Source organism: Chiloscyllium plagiosum, chromosome 3 (genome assembly GCF_004010195.1).
Source record: "Chiloscyllium plagiosum isolate BGI_BamShark_2017 chromosome 3, ASM401019v2, whole genome shotgun sequence".
Lineage (NCBI taxonomy): Eukaryota > Metazoa > Chordata > Chondrichthyes > Orectolobiformes > Hemiscylliidae > Chiloscyllium > Chiloscyllium plagiosum.
Window position 1 is genome coordinate 67,893,186 of NC_057712.1, and position 21,497 is coordinate 67,914,682.

Consider the following 21,497-nt stretch of genomic DNA (forward strand, 5'->3'; position numbering starts at 1 on the left):
CCAATGATAAAGGCAGATGAAATGCTTGTTTGAAGTCGATTTGGGCTTCAGCTAGTAGGCACCTTTGCATGGTTAAATCATTAACCCCACATACCAAAGAGTCTCTCAGCATCTCATTAAGGGTTCAACCGAAATCACAGGGATTTGGACTGAGTGCTGGCAAGTGGGACTAGATTAGGTTGGGACACCTGGTCGGCATGAACAAGTTGGGGTGAAGGGTCTATTTCCATTCTCTAAGTGACCGCATCCTAGGACTCAATAGGTGGATCATCAAACAAATACTTGTGTCCTTCTTGATGTCAACTTTATAAACATCTCAGCTAAAGTCCTACAAAATCAGCTACAATTTATGGGACACTGCATGGATGGCTAAAAAGCATTTTGCCTGCTAGGTCCTGTGTTTGCAAATCACAAAAGGCCAACTTTCCAGAAGAAGGGCAAAGTAAACTCTATAAGATCACTCTGAAGCTCTCCTTGAAAAATGGCATCTTTGACATCAATGACTGGGGACAGCTTGCTACCAATCATTCAAAATGTTGACAACTCATCCATCAAGCTGCATCATATTTCAATTTTAAACACCTCAATGATGACACAGAGCGGCAGCCAAGAAGGAAAACAAAGGAAGTGAATCTGACACGCTTGGTCCCATTACCTCGTGGATTTTCTGCTGTATGTGCCTAAAGATCTGAGGGTGGAAATTTGGTCTGTTCAATCAACTGGAGATCCCCAGGCCTCAACTCTCAAACTTGAGTATACATTATCCTTGAACTGAGAGACAAAAACACAAATGTAGGTTTAAGCACATGATTATTATTTACAATGAGTAAAATATATCTATCCTGATTTAATGCTCAGCTTGAGTAATAATGGATGGCTATCTCCATTCTTATACATTTAGGACTCAGCAAAGGAGAATGAGCATGAATTTAAAAACTTAGGAGTTATGTACTGTAAAAAACTGAAAATTAAAGCAAATCCATGTGAAGGCAAGATTTATCTTCCAGCTTTTTTAAAATGTTGATTTAATTGTATACCTCACAAATTTTTTTTTTGCGATATTTTAAGCACTGACTAAATGCAAAAACAGAAAGATAAACTGATGTTTCATTAATAGTAAATTGGTCTGGGCACAAAACAGATGGTTATACTGGATACAAGTGACTAACTTCAGCTTCAGATTCTGAAGGTGGCAAAAGAGACAATGTGTGGTTTCTATATAAAAAACAAAAGAACTATGGATGCTGTAAATCAGAAACAGATATTGCTGGAAAAGCTCAGCAGGTGTGGCAGCATCTATAGAGAGAAGTCAGAGTTAAGTTTCAGGTCTAGCAACCCTTCATCACAAAGGTATGATCAACTATCCCTGGCTCATTTCACCCAACTCAGATCTGTTGGAAGTGAGTGTCAATTAGGTCCTGTGAACCTCACTGCACCCCTCTATCATGGCAAAGATGATGTTCCAAATGGTTACCATGTCATCTTCCTCCTTAGTAGACTGTTGCTGCACTCTCAGTTCTTAGCATTTATAACATCCACTCTTTGGCTGCTCCAGTTGTGCTGAACATAGAATGCAAGGATTATGCAGTATACTCTGTCTGGATTGGACCATGGGAACCTCTCCCCTCCATCCCATGAGAGCTTCTCAAGGTTATCAGTATCATGGCAGCTTCCAGAGTACCTGACACAGACCTGTAAAATGTGATACCGACAACCATAGATGGCTTGTACATTGATGGAATAGAAATATTTTCTATTGATGAAGCCAGCTGCATTATGATATGACATCTCATGCATTGCATGTGTAGTCTAGTGCTCTGCAGCTGGAGGAAGCCAGACATGTTGGCAAAGCTTACTGCCCAGGATCCAGCACCTGTCATGGGGAAAGATGATGTGGGGGGATGCTGACACGAATTGCATCTGTAATATCCTTAATGCATTTGTGATTAAGAGATCCTACCCAGGTTTCCAGTGGATCTTTGGAAGAAACCAGATGCACACAAATTTAAAAATAACATCACCTCTGCTCAGGTCAAAAGTCCTGCTTTGGCAGAAGCCGCATTTATATCACAATATCCTGGGGCATCCTCAGTATAGGATACCAATGTGCCTCACTTATTTAAAGGAAATGGTATTAAGAACAAAAGACCTTGGACCATCTGTAGGTCCTCAGCATCAAGAAAACCTTTGACTGCCACTTAATAAAGATGAGAAGGCAAGGAGCAAAATCAGTTAGAAGATTGAGTGATCTGGATTACAGCGAAAATTGTGACAGAATTGAACGAAAAGTTCAGTGACACCTGTCACGAAGTTGGGAGAATTTCATTCCATCATTTTTGCTTTTGACAAGTGGTGGGGTGAATTTCTCACTCAGCAGTGGTCAGTTGCCAATTAAGAGGGACTATTGCTTTTAAGCAGCTCCTTAGCTGAATTAACCTCATTAATATTCAACTTCCAATCCTACCAAACACACTAAACAAGCTAGAAGTTAAAATCTCAAAATGGAAACCACAGCAGGTACATGCCAGATTCAGCTCACTGCGTGCTCTGCAGGATCTCCAAATTGCAGACAGCCAAAGTGCAACCAGGACATGTACCATGGGCACAAGACACATACATGGTCTTAACCACAGATACTGGCATCAGCAATTCGCCAACACTTCACGACCATCACAGTAACTTTCTGATACACTGGCAGGACACTGTGGGAAAAGAAAACTTGTTTTGCAGGGTACTGACAAATAGCACTGAATAGCTACAGTTGGCACACATTGTGCACAGGAATGGATATTCAACTCCAATTGGACAGGCTGCATCTCAGGGGTGCTTGCTAACTTTCTGAGCTCATTCAATTAGAACCTTCCAGCACGCTCACATCACACCAATTTCTTGCCTTAATTCACTAATACAGTTATGCAGTCACATATGCTTGTCAACAGTCCTCAGCCAAGGAGGTGGACATACTGCCGCATAGCCTTGTGCTGCATCAACCTTACACTTGCACCATGAGTTGGAAGCTTAAGCAGCAAACACACTACATGAGCAGCAAACAGGCCGACATATCTCAAAGTGTTAATGGAGTCATCCTCATCAATGTTTATGAAGGCATCTGTCAGTCAGAGGTGCCGGCATAGAAAATAAAGGGCAGCCTCTCATATCAGTCCAGGGGATTGGCCACAGTCAAGCATCTACTTGGAGTGATCTAAGTCAGCAGGTCATGTCTCTACAGTCAAGGGAATGGGTCATGACCAGCCCCGCAACTCCATAGTAGCCAGACCAGGGTGGGTAGGACTAATGCACCAAGGATGTTAGTCGGGGGTGTGGGCACTTCTCATCTAGGGGTGTCATATTGAGTCATTTAATGAGGTGCACCACAGACAGTCTGTTAGCTCCATCTGCAAAAACTAAGGGGAAAGGAGATGGGATATGAGGCAAGGACAAACACTGTGGCATGAAGGAGGCACAAATTTATTATTTGGAACTAGGGTCTGCATGCTGGTGGGAAGTGGGAAAACAGTACCTACAAGGACAATGCAGTAAACCATGGATGGGAAAGGGCAAAGTAGTACTTGGGGGTTCATCCGGGATCAGAAGTATCCTGGTTTTAGCATGGAGGGGGGCTTCGTCACTTACATTCCCAGTACAGGTATATGTAAATAGTTGGTTGGAGACCTGGGACAGTGCAAATCCTCTGAGAATGTTTGAGGCTCACCAACAAGGTGAGATGGAGGCTAAAAACCATTTGCTACAGCAAATTCACATTCACTTTCTAATGTGCTGGGAAACAAAAGTACACAATGAGGAAGAAAATGACTCTTAACAACAATATTCCTTCTTAAATTTTGAAAAGTAAAAATATATAATAGACTTTAGAATCATTTAAATGACAATTTATATGACAAAGCAAGTTGCAGAAATTTGTAAGTCACTGAATGTAAAATTACATCAATCCATAACAATCTGATGTATAATCTTATTAGCCTTTAATATCTTTTACTAACAAAGCCATCCGACTACCCTTCCTGCCTGTCCTTTAAAAATAGCACATGCCCCTGAACATTTAACTCTCAGCTCTGATCTCCTTGTAGCCAAGTCTCCATAATGGCTAGAAGATCACACCCACTAATCTCTATTTGTACCATCAATTCATTTATTTTGTTCTGAATACTACAGTAATTTTGATTTACCTTTTGTTTCCCCATCCTTGCTTGATGTTTTTATGCTTGTATGCCATCTCTTCCAGTCCTACTCTTGATAGCACTATCGAAATATTTGACCTGTAATGCCACTATATCCTTTTGCTTTACAAGCCTGTTTCCCACACACACCCACTTACACCCCACTAAGTTAAAGCCCTCCAATTGTATTCTATTGCTTTCTGTCTCATGTTCCAAGCAATCATGGCGCCGTCCTAGTTCCCACATGACTATCTGAAAAATATCCTGCAGTCACTCTATCATCTCTCACTTTAGCACCAGAAAGTAGTGTCTGCTACAACAGAAATGCTACAATAGATCAGAAGCCAAAAATCCTGCAGCAAATAACTCACCTTCTGATTCCAAAGTCTCTCCACCATTTACAAGGGACTTATCTGGATAAGTGCAAGAAGCTTGACAGAATCCAGGACAAAACAGCTTCCTTGACTGGCAGCATATCTACAAATAACCACTCCGTCTACCACTGACAACCCGCAGCAGTAATGTGTACTGTCTATATGATGCACTGCCGAAATTCACCAAGGCTCCTTTGACAACATTTTCTACATCCACAACTTCTATCATCCAAAATGACAACTTCTATCATCCAAAATGACAAGGGCACCAGATATAAGGGATCACTTCCCACAAGTTTCTCTCCAAAACGCTAATCATCCTAGCTTCAAACAATATTGCCATTCCTTCAGTGTCACTGGGTTAATATCTTTGAACTCTCTAGTAGTATTATGCAGTATCCACACAAAAAGAACTGTAGTGTTTTGACAAGGCAGATCATCACTATTTTCTCCAGGGCAACTAAGGATGGACAACAAATACTGACCCAGTCAGTATGGCATCCTATGAATGAATAAAATTCCTTTATGAGATACACGACTTCCAGTATTTGACTTTTTTGTTGACTCATCATACTGTAGGATATAATTTTCTGCTCTCAGTACTCATATGCATCTGGAGCGTATTGGCCAACTCCTACCCTACATATAGGATATCCTTTCCACAACAGCTCTTAATGACAATGCTTTGTTGTAAACGTTTGTTATGCACATTGCTAGGAAGTTGAAAGATCCAAACATTTCTGCAGGTCTTCTTTAGTCTTGGGGAATAAGTGTTGTTCATACATATTCAACGTTGCTTGTTTAGTTGTGTTCTATAGCAGTCTCTTGTTGCAGGCTTGGCACCAGATTTCTTACATAGGAAGCAATGTCTTTAGAGGGGAGATGAGAAGAAATATTTTCATTTGGCCAGATTTGCAAAATTCTACTTGATAAGTGAGAACAGCAGAATTGATAAACAAGCTTTTAAGGCAGGAAAAGCACAATCACTTTTTCAAAGTCAGCATAAGCATGATGGTCACATAGAAACGTATACAATGGTGAATTGCTATGATTCATAAATTCTTCAGCAATATAGCCAGAGCAAAATTGATATTTCAGGGTGAATGAAGCTGGTCTTTTGGTGTCCACAAGGGAATATACCTTCTTTCATTCCATGTATGTCTTTCGTTAAGAATTTCACTGAACTATATTTTTAATGCACAGGCAATGATGTATCAGCCTCAAAGCTTCATAGTAGAGCAGAGGTGAGCTGTTAAATTTAAATCAGCTGCTGTTCATAATTTAGGTAAAATTGGCAATGGCTCTGCCCAATGCCCAAAATATCCATGCCAAAAAAATTCTTGATTTTATTTACAGCATTGTACAGCAGAATGCCAAATTTTTAAAAACTCCTCATCCTCATTGTCACTTTTACATAAAATCAAAACTATACCTCTCAATGTAAATTTGGCTTTGCAATTTATTTAAATCACTAATTATGCAGAAATTATTTCACAAAGTCAATGCCTCTAATTTAAAACATGAAATATATAGATGCAATTGCCCAGCAGTTTCTAACAATAAATTACTTTGAGAAATACAAGTGTAATTCTATTAATATAAATGCAACTTAAAAAGATATGTACAAGTTGAAAAGGAATTTAATTGGAATAGGCTCCTTTTCCAATTTTTTCAGGAAAATCCCAAATACAGTGGGAAACAGTTACTATTCAAAATCTTTACAAAAGTTTACATGTTGCATTATGTCTTAGTTAGTACATATACCCTTAAAAGACACTGTCATGATGTCATCACTGCATCATAGCAAGTGACAGTAAGGTATAAAAATGTCTGACTCACTTCACATGTATACTTACACACCCCCACACACTCATCTAATACCATCTTACCTACATCTCAATTTCTGTAACGATATCAGAAGCATTGCAACATCAGATAAAAGATACCCTCCCACAGGCAAAACACACAACAGAATCATGCTTGCAAACAACCCAAATTAAATTGTTATGTTCATTCAAATGTACATGAGATGATATAAAAGAGGTGAGCAGTTAAATGTTTGGCATTATTGCAATTCTTCTGAGATTTAAGCAGTCAGCTTGACCCTGATGTATTTGACCCTGACTACATTACACAGTCCTCCAGAATCCCTATCACCCAAAACATTTTTTTAAAATACAATTCTTTTTCTAAATGAGTTCAAAACAAAATAGTCCAAAAATAATTATTTAGAAAACTGTAAAATGGGGGAAGTTAAATGTTTTTAAGTCATCTAACCAGACTGCTTCTGAGGCCATACACTATTGATTTCATGCTATTTTCTCATGTTCAGATCACTCAAGTATTATTTAGCAAATAAAAATACAACTCGTTTTTAAAACTACAATGAATTGTACATTATGCACAATACATTAAAATCACAGTCAAGTTAAAATAAGGATATTTTGATCAGTGATCCATTTTGCAGCACAGTATATTGAAACCAATAGGAATCCAAGAAACATCTTTGGCTGAAATCACAATTATTCATTTGCCCAGAGATTCCAAAAGAACATAAAATGGAAGTACTTTATTGTTATAATAAATACATTTAAAACTGCCTTGTGATGAGATTTTTTTGAAAGTGAAAAAATATGACAAACCTACTTATTTTAATTACTGAGACAAAGAAACATTTGTCAAAAAATTGATTTTCCTTTCCTTGATTTACATGAATTCAATATTTCAGGTAACAATGGTTTAGAAAGGACAAAAAGTAAGGTTGATAATATATTTATTATTTCTTTTCTTCAGCCTCTACTCTTCTTCAGAACAACCTGCGAATAAAAACAAATATACTCAACCACAAAGAAATTCCTATGTTTTATGATCTATTATTATGCTTTGTACACAACAATCTCTGAGAACAGATTGTCATGGCTTAATGACAAGTTAAGAGGTCACCAAAAATATTTCTACAGGAGTAAATTTTATTCAGTTGGAAAACCATCAAAGGAGAATTATAACAGTCTAAAATCATTATACAAAGATCATCACAAATACTTCAAAATCAGGAAAATTGCAATTTCATCCTATTACAATGCACAATGGTTTAGAATTTAGAATTAGAATCCCTATAGTGTGGAAACAGGCCCTTCAGTCCAACAAGTCAACACCGACCCTCTGAAGAGTAACCCACCCAGGCTCAGTCCCCTATCCTATATTTGCCCCTGATTAATGCACATTACCTACACATCCCTAACACTATGGACGATTTAGCATTTCCAATTCACCTAACCTACACATCTTTGGATTGTGGGAGGAAACCGGAGCACCTGGAGGAAACCCACGCAGACACAGGGAGAATGTGTGTGTGGAGTTTGCACAGTCACCCAAAGCTGGAATTGAACCCGGGTCCCTGGAACAAATTAAAGCAAATAGATGGAATAATGAAGTGAAAGATTGCCCAAGTCCATCTTGTATACAAAGATCTAGACAAGCCCAGTTCAGGGCGGCACGGTGGCTCAGTGGTTAGCACTGCTGCCTCACAGCGCCAGGGACCCAGGCTCGATTCCAGCCTCAGGCGACTGTCTGCATTGGATACCATGTGCTCCAGTTTCCTCCCACAGACCAAAGATGTGCAGGTTAGATGAATTGATCACACTAAATTGCCCATAGAGTTAGGTGCATCAGTCAGGGGCAAATATGGGGCAATGGGTCTGGGTGGGTGACTCTTCAGAGGGTCGGTGTGGACTAGTTAGGCCAAAGGGCCTGTTACCACACTGTAGGGAATCTAATCATACCACTAATTACACCCCAAATCAATCCTTTTCAAATCAAAGTGATGGAAGATGCCATGGAGGGGGCCATCAATGGCACTTACTGACAATCTAATGATGCTCATTTTGGTCATGCACTGACCACTCAGCGCAAGACCACATTTTAGTTTGTGTTAAACACGGACAAAAAGTTATTAGGTGTTAAATTTGAAGCAGAGACTTTTGACCAAGAGTAGTGTCAAAACCCCTAGCATAATGAAGTCAATGGAAATCAGGGGGAAAAAACATTTTCCAATGAAAGCAAACATACCTCGAGCAAAAAAGATAGAATGGACAATGACCCAAGTCCAAACAGCTTCAGATGCTTCATCAGTGGCCTTTCCAGTCAGAACTGGAGATGTTCAATACTGACTATGGTATTCAGTTTCATTTACAATTCCTTCGATAGAGAAGAACATACACCCACATGCAGCAAGATCTGGACAATATTCAAATTTAAGACTACAAGGGGCAAGTAACATTTGTGCTACACATGAAGCAGGTGATCATCTCTAACAAAAGATAATGTAACTTCTGATCCATGACTTTCAACGGCACTACCAACAACAACACTGACCAGAAACTTAAGTGGGCCAGTCACCCACATATTATACCTAAAAGAGCAAGCCAGACACTGAAGAATTCTACAGTAAGGTGACTCATCTAATTCAATAGCTATTTCTCCATCTAAAAGGCAAAAAACATAAAGCACTTCACTTGATTTGCTCCCTATCTACCACGTTAACATTCATTCCCCCTACTACAACATCATCTGTGTTAGTGTACACAATTCTGACCTGGAAATACCACTGCTCCCTCATGGTCCCTAGCTCAAATTCCTAGATTTTACTCCTTATAACAGTACTGTGGGTGTAACAATGCCAGTGAACTGCAGTGGTTCAAGAAGTCACAAACACCAAGAGCAACTGGAGTTAGGCAATTAATTTTCAGCTATAAACCATTTAAAAGACATGGACATTGCTGGCTAGCATTTATTGCCAAAAGAACAGTCAACTACATTACTCTGGATTGCAGTCCCATGTTGGCCAGACTAGTCAATGATAGCAGATCTCTTTCTCTAAAGGACATTTGTGAACCAGGTAAATTTTTTTCTATCAATGGTGGGTATGTGGTGCCATTAAGCCAGTTTTCATTTTAAAATTGAACTTCAGATTTCACTATCTGCCATGTGGGATTCAAATCCACATCCCCAGAGCATTAGTCTAGGATTCTATGTTACTTTTGCAGTGCTGTTACTGTACATGTCAAGACAGATGCTGATCTCATGGATTGGACCACTCTGCATCTCAGAGCTCTCGGAGGGCTCATGCATTTTGTTGTTAATTGGATGCTCTCACAATCTTTGCCTTGCCTTTTTATACTTTTCACCTTCAGTCAGATCTTGGCACACAGTACTCATGTCTTGCCTTACTCTTTAGTAAAGACATGAAACCAGATGGCTTGTCATGAATGTCAGAGGTCCTCAGTGAAGGGATTGGACATGTTGCTGTACAGCACCACGCTACTTCAAGCTCATAAAGCTCATTAGTGTAGGCGGGGGAAGAAGGTTATGAGATAGCCTAAGTATAAAGGCAGCATATGCCATTCAGGATTAGTATTCTGGTGTACGGGGTAGGGTACAAGCAAGTGTGGGTTGACAGACAGAATGGTATACCACAAGCTTTGGCAGGAGATGGGTGCAGAGTCAGAGTATGTGCCAGGGAGCATAGAAAAGATGACAACCATTACTTATACAAAGCACAGAAGGTCACTGACCTTCTTAAAGCATTGTTGCCTGCCCTCCGACCACTAAAATGACATAGACCCTGATAGCAACTACGAAATGAATGAGTTACTTATGAAGGACTTATGCCTGAAACATCGATTCTCCTGCTTGTCCTGCTGTGCTTTTCCAGCGCCACACTTTTCGACTCTGATTCTCCAGCATCTGTAGTCTTCACTTTCTCCCAGTCTCCGCTGCTAGTCTGCTAATTAGGAAGAAGTGTTACCTATCATATTTGCAGAGAGACAAACAAAGTTAATGCTCAATCCCAATATGACTGCTCTTCAGAATGTCAAGCTCTGAAGAATCATATCAGGCTTGAAAACATTAAGTGTCTTGCTCTCCACACATGCTACCAAACTTGAAGTTCTCCAGTACCTTCTGTGTCTGTAACAAAAATTCGTTAGCTGACATAGATGTTACAATAATATGCTTTGTAAAGCAAGTGGTTTTATGAATTTACTGGCTGGATGGAATTTTGAAGAAATTAAACCAACATTCCTGTGACTCAAAACTGCAGCTAAGATGGCTGAATATGGCAGGGTACAGAATAAATTCCAAAGAAGCCATCCAGTGGAGCCAATTTAGAAAACTCTAGCAGAAACGTTTACTTGAATGCGTGTGAATAGAATCATCTCCTAACCAATTCAGATAACATTTAGATACTTACCTCTGTGGAGCCAACATATTCTGACAATAAACTCTGACTTAGAAAGAAACCTATCCTATCCATAATGAGTCAAAACCATCCATCTGAAATACACCAGCTATGACCACTTTTACAATCACTGGTCAGTTAGAAAAGGATGATCATGTGACAAGCCAGCTAACTGCATTCAAGAAACTGTTTGCTCTAGACGAGAGACAAACAGAAAATACATCAAATTAGCAAGGCTCTCGCGTATGCTTCTCTCTCCCTGCAACCATTGCAAACTCAAACCTTATCCACAGATTAAAAACTTTCAGTGGCACATAGTTGGTCAATGAATTTAACCCTACCGTTAACTATCTCCAGGATGCCAATTAAATCATTCATCTTTCTCTTTAAACTCTCAACATTGAACTGAAAAACTACCAAATTCAGCCTAAATTCAGTCGACGAGAACCACTTCAGTATGTTTTGGAGTTTAATGTATTAATCTATTTTTTTACCTTAACGTACTGATATGTGACTTAATGTATGCAGAACCACTTTTATTATATTACTTAAAGCCAGTTAACACAATAAATACTGTTCTCTTTTCAAAAAACAAGAAACTTTTTTTTTCTATTCGCAACATGTAAACAGTTAAGTCGTTCATTGAATTCGCAAGCATATTTTCTTTTCAAATTTACATCAAACACAGCATACAGAAAAAGGGAAGCCATTCAACCCTGTACTGCCCGGGTATGCTAGGACAGACTGTTCAGAAAAAGGCAGGAGAGAGGCAAGACCACAATGGGTTGAAATGATCACATCAGAGAAAGAGACCATTCAAAATGAGAAAAATTCATTTAATGGGACCAATAAAAGTTTAGAGATAGTCTGTGGCAAAGCCACACTAGTTGAGAACCAATTCTATAATCTGTTGCTGGAAAATTGCTGACTCATATGAAAATTTAAAAATTCTATTTTAAAAAAGTTCAACTGTTGAAAACTTCACAAAGAACAAGAATGAAAAAATTAATCTGTGTGGTAGAAAGCCAGGAAGGACAGGAACCCGTGCTCCTTTATATAGCAGGGCTGTGCGAAAGTTTCCTCACTCAAATGAAATAACATCACTTAAAAGTTGTTTGAGCCCTTTCTTTATAGTTTTTATGTGACTTGTGCTTACTGTTGCTATCTATGCATTATACAGAAATTATTTTTGAATTAATTCCTGTAATTTAATTAGTGAAACAAATTCAAGCTTTCAAATCTTTTCAAGATAAGAATTATTTTGTACTATTGATTACAAAAATACCATTTACAAAATTTGAAAATCACTTACTCTACAGCAGATTTATAAAATACGTCTTTCTTTTATGTTTGGAAATATGCTTGACGAAAAAAAGATTGTGCTTAAATCCACTTTTATTTACAGATGTGTAACATATCTGGTAACCAAATTTTTGGGCTAAATATATGGTCCAAATTAGCTACAACACAAAAGAAAAAAAAACTGTTTTTAATAAGAAGTTTATACTCTAAAGTTACCATAAATTGCAATGCAAGGTAGATGAATCACTAAAACCATCATTTTTAATATAGTTTACGTAATCAAAAGCAGTGCTCAGGTTAAGTCACTTACCACATACTATTTAGGGCCACTAACCTTACTTCATAAATTCAAATTTAAAGGTTACAACAATTATAGACAACCCAGAGGGTATTCCGAGGGGATTTTGAACTAATTAATTCCTTAAGTGACTAGTTCAAAATACTGCTTGAAGGACAAATCAGAAAAAATGGAAATCAGAGTACTGGATCCATACAAAATACATACCCATGATAGTCAGCTCCTCTATTCAACTTCATCTGGGTTGTATTACTTCAGTGGATAGCTTGACTGACTGATTAGCTACCTACTTGTCCCTTTTAAGAACTATGTAAAAGGAGCCAAGTAAACTAACCAAAGATACTTCTTCAAACTTGTGAAGTCCAAGGACCAAACAAAATTTGGATTAGACCAGGTATCACACATGGAGATCATGATGCATTATTAATCCTCACCTTGTCATGTTGAGGCAGACAGCATCCTAACTTGTTAAGTTTCTTCCTCATCTAAACAACTTCAACAGCGTGTGCTGCCGAATAAAGGCATTCACAGCAGGTGGTTGCACAGCTAGTATGATACACAAATAACTGGAATCTCTTGGAAGGCTTTTTAATCAAGAATTGCACTCATTCAACAGAAACTGCAACATCTCTGGAAATTATGGCTGGAAAGTAAAGCAGACAAACAAGCCAAAGTGGGTCCTCTGCTTTCTGGAAGCTTTAGGCAGCAGAAGTGACATGAAGGAACCATGCTTGGTTTCCAGAGTGGGCCTGGAACTGCTCAATAAGCATCCTAAGAAAGAAATGGGAGATGGTAACAAAGATCAATTCCCTGAATCTGATCCCAAGGACCTCTCTGCAGTGCTGTGAAAAGTTCAATGATTTCATTAAAGTTGTTAAGGTCAGCAAGTGTATATTCAAACAAACTTACTACCCATCTCACATTTCTCAATTTTTCACAGCCTCCCTTTCACCCATCAGCAATTAGGATGCATGTGGAATATTCAGACTCCATTTCATTCTCTCACGCTTGATGATGCTGCTTTTGTCGCACCCACCTGTTGCTGCTTCTACATACTTCCAGCTATATATCCATGCTGCATACAATATCCAACACAAACATTTTGTCCTATTCTTCAGGAAAGAGTGGCAGAGAATTGAGGGCAATGATTAACACTTTTGCATCCACTATCATGGAGTATAATCAGTAGACTGTTATGTTCCCACCTTGTCTTCTCAAATCTAACCTCATATTAATCATATTAAATTGCAAGCTATAAATGCTGAGAACCCATGACCCTCTTGCTTTCCATCATATCCTTCTTCCCTCACCCCAACAGTCACATTCGGCATTTATGATTCCAGATAGTCAAGAATGAATGCTCATCAGCCATTGTTTCACCATAAATGATGAAAGTTACACCACAGCCCAGAGCTACTCAAGGCCATCTGATTAACAAGTATAATTGATTATCTGACATTTAGTCAATTTCTCAGGATATTGCACATCCTTAGTTAATACGAATTCTGTACAGATCACCTCGTCACTATTAAGGAACATGAAGTAGTCCAGCTTCAAGTTGATACAGGGTTTCAAAAAAGGATTAGCAAACTATATGGGTTTTCCCTGACATCGATGATACTTTTGAGGTCACCATTATTGAGATTAACTTTCAATTTTTAACTTATTAAATCAAATTTACGTTTCACTAGTTGCGGTGGTGGGATTTTAACTTTTGACCCCCAAAATTTTCACTTGGGTCTCTGGATTGCTGGTCCAGTGAGATTTCCACAATGCCATCATCCACTGGTCATGTTTCAAAACAGTGCAAGATGGCATTGAGAGCTAGTTACTAGGATGAACTATCCACTTTCAAACAGAAATAAACCATGACCAAAATTAGACCAGAGTCAATTTTATACTGCAGAGTCAAAGATGATTCAAGTAGAAGAATTTTGGAACTTAACAATACAGAGAATCTCAAAATATGATACAGAAAGCCAATCATCCCATACTCACTGTGCAGGCATTGGCTTAACTAGAGCTTCTAAAGAAATTAGGGTGAAGGAATCTCCCCTCTGAATGTAAGTATTTCATATCCATTAGGAGAAAGTGAGGACTGCAGATGCTGGAGATCAGAGCTGAAAAATGTGTTGCTGGAAAAGTGCAGGTCAGGCAGCATCCAAGGTGCAGGAGAATCGACATTTTGGGCATAAGCCCTTCTTCAGGACACCTTCGTCATTCCTGAAGAAGGGCTTATGCCCGAAACGTCAATTCTCCTGCTCCTTGGATGCTGCCTGACATGCTGCGCTTTTCCAGCAACACATTTTTCAACTATTTCATATCCATACCAATTGTTTCCCCAATATTAGCGAAAGAAGAAAAAATAAATGTGTTTAGTAGAAGTTATTTTTCAATTCACGAAAGCAGTATTGAGATAATGAGCAAAGAACGTTTACATCTTTACCATTCATACTAAAGTTGAGGTGTTGCCATTAATATTTCAATAGACCATAGTCAGGATTTTTGAACAGTGTCCACTGAAATCAATGCCCAAACAGAATATTTAATATATCTATTAAACAGGTAAGCCACATTAATAAGATTAATATTAAATAAATGTTGGCAACTTAAAATCATTCTTATTTTACCTTTGCCACTTCCTTGACATGCTTTGGTTGAATGGTAGAACTTTTTGATTCAACAGCTTTAGTCCTAGCCTCCACTGCCAAACGATGAAGGAACAAGAGACAGTTTAAATGTACCTATACAAAGTAAATATTTAAAAAAATTGTCAAAATAGATAGCTAAACAGCAGCTAGGTAAAGGGGGGAAGAAATTTCTGTATGTAACCCAAACAATTGGTAAAACCAGTGAGTTTTCTCCATCAAAATGATTTAGCAATCTAACCAAAAAGGATTATCTTTCATATCAATGCAATATTGTGCAAAGAAAATCATTTCAGGCTTTCCCTCAATAACACACTGCCTCCTCTTGGCTTCACTGTATTCAAAATTTACATGTGCAATATTTCACACAGATTTAATCTGTGTGGAAGCGTTCACAGGTCTTTTGTTCTCTCCATAAACATATAATAAAAATGAGGCATAGCTGAAACAATTAAATCAGATGAATACATTGTACACATCAGAATATATAAAAATATATTCTTGCAAGTTGATCTTTTGAAAAAAAACTTATCAAAACATTGGTTTTTATTTTCTGACTTTTAAACTGAAAAACCACTCAAAATCCTTTTAGCATTGCACCACAGCGAATCAGATGTTAGAGACAATGTTTAAAGTTCATGTTACCATTAGATGGATCATTGTGTGCATATGTACAGAATTAGAGCATTTTGTTGGAATGCGAGATGTTTAAATTTCAATCTGGAATTTATGATACTTATTAATACACAAATTGAATTGTGCTGTAATGAATCGGGTCACATACCCAGTCAGTGCGCAATCTGATGGGTGGTGATATCCCACAATAAGTTAGAAGACAGAAACAGAATACAAATGCAATACAAAAACAGGGAAGATATGCAGAATCTTTCTGAATTACTGATCAGATCCCAACTGGAGTAATATCACTTCCATGCATGTACATATCGCCAACATAAGCAACCAGCTCTCTCCAGTCACCTTTAAAGACACCATGCATTGGGACCCCACTAAGTTAAATTGTAACATTGAAGTCCTGTTTGTTAAGGGTTTCTTTTAAATAGCTTTGTTCTTGGTATGTGGGAAAATTGCTGAACCAGATTGTCCAAAGGACAGTTAAGAGTCAACACATTGCTGTGGATCAGAAGTCACACGTTGGCCAGACCAGGTAAGGATGGCATATTTCCTTCCAGTTGTAATGTTAAAAGATTAAATTGTACTTTCTCTCTGGACATTAATGTAATGTTAAAGGATTAAACTGCACTGTTTTTGGGTGGGAGTGTCACTCTTACAAGAATATGGATGACTCACACTTCATTTGGGCAGCCATTTATCACTACTCTCCCGCTATGATCAAATTAAATTCTCATTCAGTTCCTTCAATTCAGAAATGCTTTCATAGCATCCCCCGAAGCTTGGACATATCATAGCTACATTGTCTTGGGGAATCACTGAGTCAGGAAATCGTGTGCATAACAATTCCCCAGGATTAGGGCATTTACATTTACATTACCTCCGAGGATGACCTCATCCTATCATTGTAACATCTGGTTACTGGGGCGGTGCATCAAGGCACATGGAGTTTGCTCATCATGAGCAGCCACCCCCATCTAGTTTAACCCTCTTTCTTATCAACGTTTTGGCCCAGAGTGCTGCTGGGAATTAATTTTGCCACCCTTCTTGCTCAACTCAACCCCCCCCCGCCTAGCCCTTTAATCATTGTCAGCACATCAAGACTCAATACCTTTCCTCTGCACATTTCTTCAAGAACATGCATTCGCTTGTTCACAAGACTTAATCATTCATAAATTTTCTGAATAATTGCATCAATATTCTGGCCTAACAGAAATCTGGCTTGGGGTAATAACATCCTTCTCCTAAAATAAAGCTTCCCACCTGATCACAACTCTTAACACTTGTCCTATCAAGACTATTACAGTGGCAATGTGGCCACTTAGCACCAGAGCACTCCTTGGCCTGACATCCTACTCCTCTGCCGCTTTCACGTCCTTTGACCATTTCATCTTATTTCACTTTTCTCACCTTTTTGATCAAACAAAAATCATTTTCTACCAAACTTGCAAACACAACAAAAAATCTATCACATGAATATCTATTTTGCCTTTCTTCTCAGGTCCAAATGACTTATTCTCAGTGATTTCACCCTCTATAGCAACTCACCATGTTCTCTCTCACACTCAGTTCACTGTCCTCTTGTCCTCCCTAAATTTCTCCCTCCATGTAAACTCCATTACCAACGTTCACAAGTACACCCTTGACCTTGTCATTTCACATTCTTGGTTCTCCAACTGTACCTTTTAAAGTAAGGCAATTTTTGATCAGTTCCTTTTATTACTGACCACTCACATTCCCTTTCCATGTCCTACCTCCTCTGCTCCTCTGGAAAATATACTAACCACAATTTTCACTAACAACTGCACTTCAAATTCATAACCCTTTAGCCCTCCCTTTATCACAACAGTTCAGCATCTACTAATTGGTTCAAACAAACCCTTGTTATCACTTTCAATGCCATAGTCCCCAATAAAACTCTTTTCCGCACTCATTTTCATCTAGAAAGATGTTGTGAAACTTGAAAGGGTTCAGAAAAGATTTACAAGGATGTTGCCAGGGTTGGAGGATTTGAGCTATAGGGAGAGGTTGAATAGGCTAAGGCAGTTTTCCCTGGAGCATTAGAGGCTGCGGGGTGACCTTATAGAGGTTTGTAAAATCATGAGGGGCATGGAAAGGATAAATAGACAAAGTCTTTTTCCTGGGGTGGGGGAGTCCTGAACTAGAGAGCAATTGTTTAGGGTGAGAGGGGAAAAATATAAAAGAAATCTAAGGGGCAACGTTTCACGCAGAGGGTGGTACATGTATGGAATGAGTTGCCAGAGAAAGTAGTGGAGGCTAGTACAATTGCAACATTTAAAAGGCATCGGGACGGATAGATGAATTGGAAGGGTTTGGAGGGACGTGGGCCGGGTGCTGACAGGTGGGACTAGATTGGGTTGAGATATCTGGTTGGCATGGACAAGCTGGACCGAAGGGTCTGTTTCCGTGTGTACATCTCTATGACTCTAGCACTGGATGTACCAGGAAAGGATAAACAGATACTTCCTTCAATTAAGTGGTGCGAAAACTGAAGCCTTTATATTGAGGCTCTGGTCAAAAATAAAGGAAAAAAAAGAGGTGTATGATAGATATAGACAGATAGATATGAATCAAGTAAACAGCATAAAAAGATGTAGGAGCAATCTTAAGAGGGAAATCAGAAGGGCAAAAAGGGAATATAAGACAGACTTAGTATAGACGGTTAAGAATAATCCAATGAGATTCTACAAATACATTCAGAGCAAAAGAGCAACTAGGGAGAGCAAATAGGGCCTCTTAAAGATCGATGAGGTCATCTATGTATGGAACCACAGGAATGGGAGAAATACTAAACAAATATTTCATACCAGTTTTTACTTTTGGAGAATGACGTAGATGCTAGGGAACTTGGGGAAATAAATATTGATGTCTTGGAAACAGTTCATCTTACAGAAGAGGTGGTGCTGGGCATCTTAAAAGACGTAAAGATGGATAAATCTCTGGGACCTGATCAAGTTCACCCCATGACATTGTTTGAAATTAGAGAAGAAATTACAGGGCCCCTAGCAGTTATTTGTATCAGCTACAGCAATGGGTGAGGACAGGAGGGCAGCTAATGTTGTGCACTTCTTTGAGAAAGGCTGTAAGGAGAAGCTTAGGAACCATCAGACGGTGAATCTGACATCAGTGGTGGGTAAGTTGTTGGAGGGGATTCTGACAGATAGGATTTACATGCATTTGGAGAGGCAAGGACTGATTAGGGATAGTCAGCGTGACTTTGTGCAAAGGAAATTGTCTCACAAACTTGATTAAGTTTTTTTGAGGACGTAACCAAAAAGATTGACAAGGGTAGAGCGGCAAACAGACTTCAGTAAAGCCTTTAACAAGGTTCCGCATGGTAAACTGATTAATAAAGTTAGGATACTGAGGACTACAGTTGCTGGAGTCAGAATAAATAAAGTATGGCACTGGAAAAAGGACAGGTCAGGCAGCATCTGAGCAGCAGGAGAGTCGACGTTCTGGTGGAGATTCCTGATGCAGAGTCCTACCCGAAACATCGACTCTCCTGCTCCTCAGATGCTGCCTGACCTGCCATGCTGTTTCAACGGCCACACTATCTACACTGATTAATAAAGTTAGAATACATGGGATTCAGGGAGAGCTTGTCAACTGAATTAAAAATTGGCTTGACTGTAGGACAGAGAGAGTGATGGTGGAGGGTTGTTTTCAGACTGGAAGCCTGTGACCAGCTGTGTTCCATAGGGATCACTGCTGGGTCCACTATTATTAAGTTTGCAGACAACACCAAAATTGGTAATATAGTCGAGAGTGAAGAAGATTATCTAAGATTACAAAGAGATCTTGATCAATTGGGCCAACAGACTGAGAAGTGGCAGGTGGTGGTATTTGGAAAGTATTCAGCCTGGAGCTCATTGACCAATGATGTCCTGCAGAGATCGCTTCTGGGACCTCTGCTCTTTGTGATTCTTATAAATGACTTGGATAAGGAAGTGGAAGAGTGGGTTAGTAAGTTTGCTGATGATACAAAGGTTGGTGGAGTTGTGGACAGTGTGGAGATTGTTGTAGGTTGCAACGAGACATTGACAGGATGCAGAACTGGGCTGATAAGTGGCAAATGGAGTTCAACCTGAAAAAGTGTGGTCATTCACTTTGGAAGGTCAACTTTGAATACAGAATGCAGGGTTAAAGGCAGGATTCTTGGCAGTGTGGAGGAACAGACGGATCTTGGGGTCCATGTCGATAGATCTCTCAAAGTTGCCATCTAGGTCGATAGGGTTGTTAAGGTGGTGTATGGTGTGTTGCTTTTCATTAGCAGGGGGATTGAGTTTAAGAGTCCCGTAGTTAGACTACACTTGGAATATCGTGTTTAGTTTTGGTTGCCTCATTATAGGAAAGATGTGGAAGCTTTAGAGAAGGTGAAGAGATTTATCAGGATGCTGCCTGAACTGGAGAACATATCTTATGAAGAATGATTAAGGGAGCTAGGGCTTTTCTCATTGGAAACAAGGAGGTTGAGAGGTGACAAAATAGAGGTGTACAAGATGTTGAAAGGCATGGATAGAATAAATAACCAGAGACTTTTTCCAATGGTGGAAATGTCTATCGTAAGGGGGCACAATTTTAAGGTGAGTGGAGGTAGTTGAGGGGAGATGTCAGAGGTAGGTTCTTTACTCAGTGGGTGGTGGCGCATGAAATGTACTGCCAGCAGTGATAATACAGTCAGATAAATTAGGGACTTTAAGCGACTCTTCAATAGACCCATGGAGTTAGTACAATGAAGGGTACGTAGGTTAGTATGATCTCAGGAGTAGAATGAAAGGCCTGCACAACATCAAGGGCTGAAGGGGCTGTACTGTTCTATGTTCTAATTTAGATAAATGCGAGATTTTAGTAAAGCAAACAAAAACTGGACTTGTACAGTTAATGGTACGACCCTGGGTAGTGTTGTCAAACAGAGATATTCTGGTACATACATTCTGGTTCGGCAACCAGAGATAGGAAAAAGCACGCGAAACATGTTTCCCCTTCCGGGAAATTGGGAAAGTATGCTCCCCGGACACAGCGATATTAGTCCAATTACTCGGACAGCAAAGGGTGGATAGCTCAATCCAACCTGCTGACACCCGAACTAAGACAGAAATGCGCAGGCGGGGCCAGAGACCTTCCGATGTACGGGGTGGGAGAGGGATGGAATGAAGGTTTATTCGAATCGGGACGAACAAGCTCACCATCATGTGGACGTCCTTGCTGAGCCGCAATTGCGGTTTATGTTTCTTCAATACCGAATGCAAGCTCCTCCGCGGAATCGCGCGCCCCACCATCGTTAACGGTTCCGAACCTCGCCTTCCGTTCAAACTGCAGCCAGCCAATCAGCAAAGAGTCCCCTCCCCCTCTCCGCTGCCGCGCACGCTCACGTTCCGCGTCCAGGACACACACTGCAAGCTGTTGGCCAATCAGGCTCTTGTGGCGCTTATCATTCGGACCTGTCCTAGAAGGTGTGTCAAAACATCTCCCTCCAAGTTGTTTGAAAAAAAAAGTGCCTAATCCTTTGCCCCTTCAGTAAGTTTTTTCGAAATGTTTTATACAGTAACTTTAAGGATTTTTTTGAGACGCACAATTTTAATTTTAATTGAACAAGTTATTTGCAACAAACGAAGTTCTTCAATGCCAGGTTCCTTTTCTCTTACCACTTCTCTGGTAAGCAGCTGCAATTTTGAGCTGAGGTTTCATTGCTAACTCTGATGATCATTCTATGGATAATTGGTAACAAAGCTATTGTATTTTTGCGAGGACCATTTGCTTCTTCCATGTTCCAGACAATGCACTTGGAGGGGTGAAGTCTCCCAC

At 39.5% G+C, this 21,497-nt stretch overlaps 1 protein-coding gene across 1 annotated transcript; it reads right to left on the minus strand.

Moving 5' to 3' along the window:
- Positions 1–7,328: 7,328 nt before the first annotated feature.
- Positions 7,329–21,059, minus strand: cenpw (centromere protein W). Its single transcript, XM_043683870.1, has 3 exons — positions 20,879–21,059; positions 15,021–15,134; positions 7,329–7,368 (listed from the first exon to the last, which is right to left on the minus strand). The coding sequence occupies exons 1-3, from the start codon at positions 20,969–20,971 to the stop codon at positions 7,342–7,344; spliced, it is 234 nt and encodes a 77-aa protein (XP_043539805.1). The 5' UTR covers positions 20,972–21,059; the 3' UTR covers positions 7,329–7,341.
- Between the last annotated feature and the right edge of the window lie 438 nt (positions 21,060–21,497).

Excerpts from the sequence above, each read along its gene's own strand:
- cenpw (XM_043683870.1), bottom strand. The coding sequence starts at position 20,971 with ATGGTGGGGCGCGCGATTCCGCGGAGGAGCTTGCATTCGGTATTGAAG. Across the intron at positions 15,135-20,878 it reads GCAAGGACGTCCACATGATG|GTACATTTAAACTGTCTCTT; the intron begins GTGAGCTTGTTC and ends TACTTTGTATAG. Across the intron at positions 7,369-15,020 it reads ATGTCAAGGAAGTGGCAAAG|GTTGTTCTGAAGAAGAGTAG; the intron begins GTAAAATAAGAA and ends TTTTATTCGCAG.